Source organism: Conger conger, chromosome 5 (genome assembly GCF_963514075.1).
Source record: "Conger conger chromosome 5, fConCon1.1, whole genome shotgun sequence".
Lineage (NCBI taxonomy): Eukaryota > Metazoa > Chordata > Actinopteri > Anguilliformes > Congridae > Conger > Conger conger.
Window position 1 is genome coordinate 4,967,446 of NC_083764.1, and position 6,000 is coordinate 4,973,445.

At 49.7% G+C, this 6,000-nt stretch overlaps 1 protein-coding gene across 1 annotated transcript in view; it reads right to left on the reverse strand.

The window, feature by feature from the left end:
- LOC133128202 (pleckstrin homology domain-containing family G member 1) overlaps positions 1 to 6,000 on the reverse strand; it is a 30,917-nt gene that overhangs the window by 23,835 nt on the left and 1,082 nt on the right. The window contains exon 3 of the mRNA XM_061241556.1: positions 5,693 to 5,963. Coding sequence (XP_061097540.1) covers positions 5,693 to 5,963 — 271 coding nt within the window. The remainder of the gene's footprint in view (positions 1 to 5,692; positions 5,964 to 6,000) is intronic.

Consider the following 6,000-nt stretch of genomic DNA (forward strand, 5'->3'; position numbering starts at 1 on the left):
TTAGACATCTGTGTGAAATTTTGTCCTAATTAGCATGTGAATTCTCGAGTTATGGCCAAAAACATGTTTTGTGATGGCACAGCAACCTTAACCTTTGACCTTTTACCACCAAAATCTAATCAGTTCATCCTTGATTCCAAGTGGACGTTTGTGCCAAATTTGAAGAAATTCCCTCAAGGCGTTCCTGAGATATCGCGTTCACAAGAATGATGTGAGGTCGCAGTGACTTTGACCTTTGACCACCTAAATCTAACCGGTTCAACTCCCTTAAGGCGTTGCTGAGATACCGCGTTCACGAGAATGAACGAACAGAGACCGGATGGACGGGCCGACGGACGGACAACCCGAAAACGTAACGCCTCAGGCCACGGCTGTCGCCGGCGTGGAGGCATAACTTCCCTCAGGGAGGTAAACAATGTGATCGATTTTCGAGTCTAAATCCTGCCCTGTTGACAGACACAGACAGACAGGGGGTGGGGACCACTAAAAGCTACCCCCTCCTCAAACACCCCCACCCCCCCTGCCCCCACAACCATTAACGTCTCAGGACCTGACCTGGGGTAAGTTATTTTTATGGGAAAATGTATTTTCATGATATGATTTATTTTCATGATCGTTTTGGGTACAGGTACCCTTTAACACCAGGAGTCCTGGTAGAGTACTGCATGTACTTACAACATAATCATAACCCTTATGTCTGTGTCTCTGGGGGAAGGGGAGGGGGGGTGTATGCGTGTGTTTTGTTTGGGGGGGGGGGGGGGGGGTTTAGGAAGTGTGGAGTTCCTGTTCGGACTACAGGCAGATGCTGTGAGCTTTCAGACAAATGTTCCTGGGGTGTCAGAGGCATGAAAGTGGATGTGTGTGTGTGTCTCTGTGTGTGAGTGTGTGTGTGTGTGTGTGTGTGTGTGTGTGAGTGTGTGAGTGTGTGTGTGTGTGTGTGTGTGAGTGAGTGTGTGTGTGTGTGTGTGTGTGTGTGTGTGTGTGTGTGTGAGTGTGTGTGTGTGTGTGTGTGTGTGAGTGTGTGTGTGTGTGTGTGTGAGTGTGTGTGTGTGTGTGTGTGTGTGTGTGTGAGTGTGTGTGTGTGTGTGTGTGTGCGTGTGTGTGTAAACTGCCTGCAGCTCTCATGTGGAATTATCAACAGGAAAAACATTCCTGTCTGAAAAAGAGCCAGTTGCACGCACATACATGCCTAAAACAAATGCTGAAATTATGTGGGGTTGAGCTGACCAATGGCAGCCGATTCCTCCGCTGTGAAGCTCCTCTTTTTATGATTGAAGCCAGGGGAAAGGTACGGGACTGCTCAGGGTCCCGGAAATGCGGGGACATCCTGTGTTTCAGCTAAAAAAATGGGACACTGTTTCAAAGAGCAGTGGTGAAAAACAAACCTTCCTCCACGGTTCACAGAGATAAACAAAGCTAAACGACTCTTTGATTTTGATTGTACTTGATGTAAATTATATGAATTTTCCATGCACAAAGACAAAACTTTATAATGATGTCATATATAAATCTCAGGAAGGAAATATATTGTTCAACAAAATCAACTCTATTCTGAAATGATTATAACAACAACAACACTATTAACTTGGATTTGTCACAGAATCGGCACTCAGAAGACCACGTGAACTTGCCGGAGTTCTCGAGTTAAGCCCCACAATCTAAAACTTCTGTAGAGCTGTTCCTTCCCGTCAGGAACGCTTATTCCTGGAAATGGACAAAAACAATCCAGCTCGGAAAAGCCTGTGTTCCCTGTGTGAACTGGAGATATTAGCAATGCTAAAATAAATAAACAAAGCCCTTTAAGCCCTTTTAAATCTGGGGTTCATGACAAAATGTGCATGCGTGCACGTACACACACACACTCCCAGCATTAAGGAAACAGGAACTTTTAGAATATACTGTAATGCAACCTTAAGTTTCCATTTCAAAAAACATTATTAAAAAACAAAAAAACAAATATCAATGCCTGTGATAATGATACTCTGTACTCCTATTACAGTTATTGTAGATTACTTTTCAATCCATCAGATTTCTGCACCAATAATATGACATTGTGGAGTTTGGGTCAGGAGTGAATGTCTGTTTATTACCAGACCACTCATGAGCTCCTTATTCATTCGGCATACCGCTCCCACCTCCCTCTCTCCCTCTCTCTCTTCTCTTTACCTCTCCTTACCTCACCCCTCTGTTCTCTCTCTATCCTGCACTCACCTCTCTAAAATTTCTGTTTGTTGTTTTAAAGTGGGGACGATGGTAGTGTTTATCAACCACTCTGATCCGTCCATCGTTTGGCTTCCCATACAAAAACAGTGAAAAAACTGGAATGTAATCAAAAATTATTCATAGTTTCTAAGCTGATCTTGAATAATGATATAATTGAGTTTGTTGATATTTCCCTCGGGATGAATAAAGTATCTATCTATCTCTCTCTACCTCTACCTCTCTCGTGCTCTCTCTCCCTGTTCCCCTGCTCCTTTCTCCTTTCCCTCTTTTCTATCGCTCTATCAATCGCCGTGCCAATCACTCTATTTATCCCTCTCTCTAGCTCTCTCTGTTCCCCTGCTATTCCCTAACTCTCCACACCCTGACCCCTCTCTCTCCGTCTCCCCCCTCTCACCTCTCTCTTCTCCTCTCCCCCCTCTCTCATCTCTCTCTCTCTCTCTCTCTCGCTCTCTCTCTCCATAGTTAGTAAACTGGGTCATTAGGTCTCTCTGTCACACACAGCTCCTATAACAGTTCCTACCCTTTCGCCCACTCCAGGGTGACCCCATGGAGCCTGTCTGGAGTAGTTTGGGGGGGCTGGGGGGGGGGGGGTCCTGGCACAGATTCAATCCCCCCTGCAGGGCAGCACTCTACAGATCTAGGCTAATTACGCCCGGGGGCTTGCTAATGCTAACGCTAATGCCCCCCCCCCCCCCCCCCTCTCTCCAGTGGCACCCAGCCAGCACAGCCGGAGAGCCAGACCCCGCCGGTCACTGGAATGCTGCGGCGTTCCGTAATTAGCCGCGGTGGAGCAGGAACGCCGGGGCGGGGGGTGGGGTGGCGGGGGATACGGTGACCCCCCGAGGCGACGGCGTCCCGGTGGTCTTTATGCCGCTGCAGTCTGGGTCAATATTTGACTTTCAGTCCCGTCGCTGTTGAGACTTTTTCGGAAAAAAGGGCAGCCTGTCTGAGGAAAGCGGGGCGGCTAGAAGAATGCTACGTTAGCGTCTAGCGTGCGGTGTTGAAAGCAGGCAGCTGGGGGTTGGGGTTGGTTCAGTTTGCTTTGGGCCAGCCTGTAGCCTAGTGGCTAAGGTGCTTGGCTGGACCTGGAAGGTTGGTGGTTCTTGCCCCAGTGTAGCTACAGTAAGATCAGTGCAGCTGTTGGGCTGTTGGTCCAGGGGGGAATTGACCCAGTCCGATCAACTGTAAGTTGCTTCGGATAAAAGCGTCAGCTAAATAACTGTAATGTATTGTAGTGCAATGATAAGGCCAGGAGCCAATCGTGGGTCAGTTGGCACACTTTCTGACCTTCTCTGTCCTCTCTACCAGTCTGACTCTCACCACCCTTTTTGCCTTCTTGGTGAAGAGGCGGGGCTACCGGCTCTCTGATGCAGTTTCTTTCTGGAAGTTTGAGGCCCCCCCACACACACACCCTCACACACTCACACTCCACTCACACACACACACACACACACACACACACACTCATACTGTATGAAAAGCTCTAGGACACCGTGTACCTTTTGATACCTTCATTACAAAGCGTAGAGTTTGGCACGCCCACGTTCACAGTCCTGCCAGCAGATTGGTTGAAATTAACAATGGGTAAACCACAAGTTCTAAAGACCTTACAGGTCAGACAGCCAAATCTGAGTCTCAGGGGAGTGTGTGTATGTGTGTATCTGTGTGTGGGTGTGTGTATCAGTGTGTGTGTATGCATGTGTGTGTGTAATGCGTGTGTGTGTGCATCTGTGTGTGATCTTCATGTGTGTGTGTGTATCTGTGTGTGGGTGTGTGTATCTGTGTGTGTGTATGCATGTGTGTGTGCATCCGTGTGTGATCTTCATGTGTGTGTGTGTATCTGCGTGTGCGTGTGTGTGTATCTGCGTGTGGGTGTGTGTGTATCTGCGTGTGCGTTGTGTGTATCTGTGTGTGTGTGTGTATCTCCGTGTGTGTATCTGTGTGTGTGTGCATGCATATGTATCTGTGTATGTGTGTGCAAGTGCGTGTGTGTGTGTGTATCTGTGTGTGTATGCATGTGGGTGTGTGTGTGTGTGTGTGTGTGTGAATCTGCGTGTGTGTGTGCATGCATGTGTATCTGTGTATGTGTGTGTGCAGGTGCGTGTGTGTGTGTGTGTGTAGTGTGTATGTGTGTGTGTGTGTGTGTATGTGTGTGTGTGTGTGTGCGTGTGTGTATTGGTGTAGTGTGTGCGTGTGTGTGTGTATATGTTGTGTATGTGTGTGTGTGTGTGTGTGTGTGTGAGTGTGTGTGTGTGCGTGTGTGTGTATATGTGTGTGTATGTGTGTGTTGTGTGTGTGTGTGTATATGTGTGTGTGTGTGTGTGTGTGTGTGTGTGTGTGTGCAGGTGTGTGTGTGTATATGTGTGTGTGTGTGTGTGTGTGTGCTGTGTGTGTGTGTGTGTGTATATGTGTGTGTGTGTGTGTGTGTGTGTGTGTGTGTGTGTGTGTGTGTGTGTGATAGTGTGTGTGTGTGTGTGGTGTGTTGTGTGTGGGTGTGTGTGTACGTGTGTGTGTACGTGTGTGTGTGTGTGTCTACGTGTGTGTGTGTGTGTGTGTGTGTGTGTACTGTTGTGTATAGTGTGTGTGTGTGTGTGTGTGTGTGTGTCACTCATCTGATCACAGTGTCTGATGACAGCAGTGATCTGGCACAAGTCTGCGGCTGAGTTTACAGGCTCTGTGGCGACTCTTTAAACTGTAAATCACAGAGACACACTTTTTCTTGTCTCCAGAAAATATCATAGATACGGTTAACATGGCACAACATCGAAGCAATCAGGGTTTACCAGCCATGAAATCACACGCCTTAGCACTCAAAATAGCATGTACCACGAATCAAGAGCAACATACTCAATTATATCATTATTCAAGATCAGCGTAGAAACTATGAATAATTTTGGATTTCATTCCAGTTTTTTCACAGTTTTTGTTTGGAAGCCAAACGATGGATGGATTCAGAGTGGTTGATAAACACTACCATCGTCCCCACTTTAAAACAAACAAACAGATTTGACCCAGCCGACGAAACCAAGCACCCAGTCCGAAGTGCTTCAGACACTCTACCTGACCACAAAGGGCCCAGTTTCCTCAGTGTGTGAGACGCCAGTCCATCGGGTGACCAACTTTATCCAAAAAAGGCCGGTGCCCACTACTTAGCGAATCATGGTCTTCAATCAAGACTTTAATAATGAGAATCAGGTGTCATAGTGCCGGGCGAAAACAAAAACCTGCACCCAAACGGCCCTTTGTAGGTTAAGACAGGACACCGCCTGACGTAAAGGAGCCTGGAACGCTACAGCTACCACGGATGTTTCCGAACCATTTTAGGCCACACCCCGCCGACCCTCGACGCATCCCCGACCGCACCTCCGACCCCCGATCCCCTTCCCTCACCTTGCACGATGCTCGCTCAGGTCCTGCACGTAGGTTCTCTCTGTGGTCCAGGATCTCCTGCACGACCCGGTCCACGTACTGGAGCTTGGGCCCGCGCGGGCGTGGGCGCGGCCGGGGGCGTGGCCGGGGGCGGGGCGGCGGGCGTGGCCTGCGCGGGGCCCCGCCCCTCGTCGTCGTGCAGTTGCCGGGCGGGGCCCCGCCCCTCGTCGTCGTGCAGTTGCCGGGCGGGGCCCCGCCCCTCGTCGTCGTGCAGTTGCCGGGCGGGGACCAGCTCCAGCTGGATGGCGCCGGCGCTGGCGTCGGGGTCGGGGGCGGGGCCCGGCGGGGCGGGGCACGCCAGGGAGCAGCGGCTGTCGCGGGTGGAGGAGGCGGAGGAGGAGGTGGTGG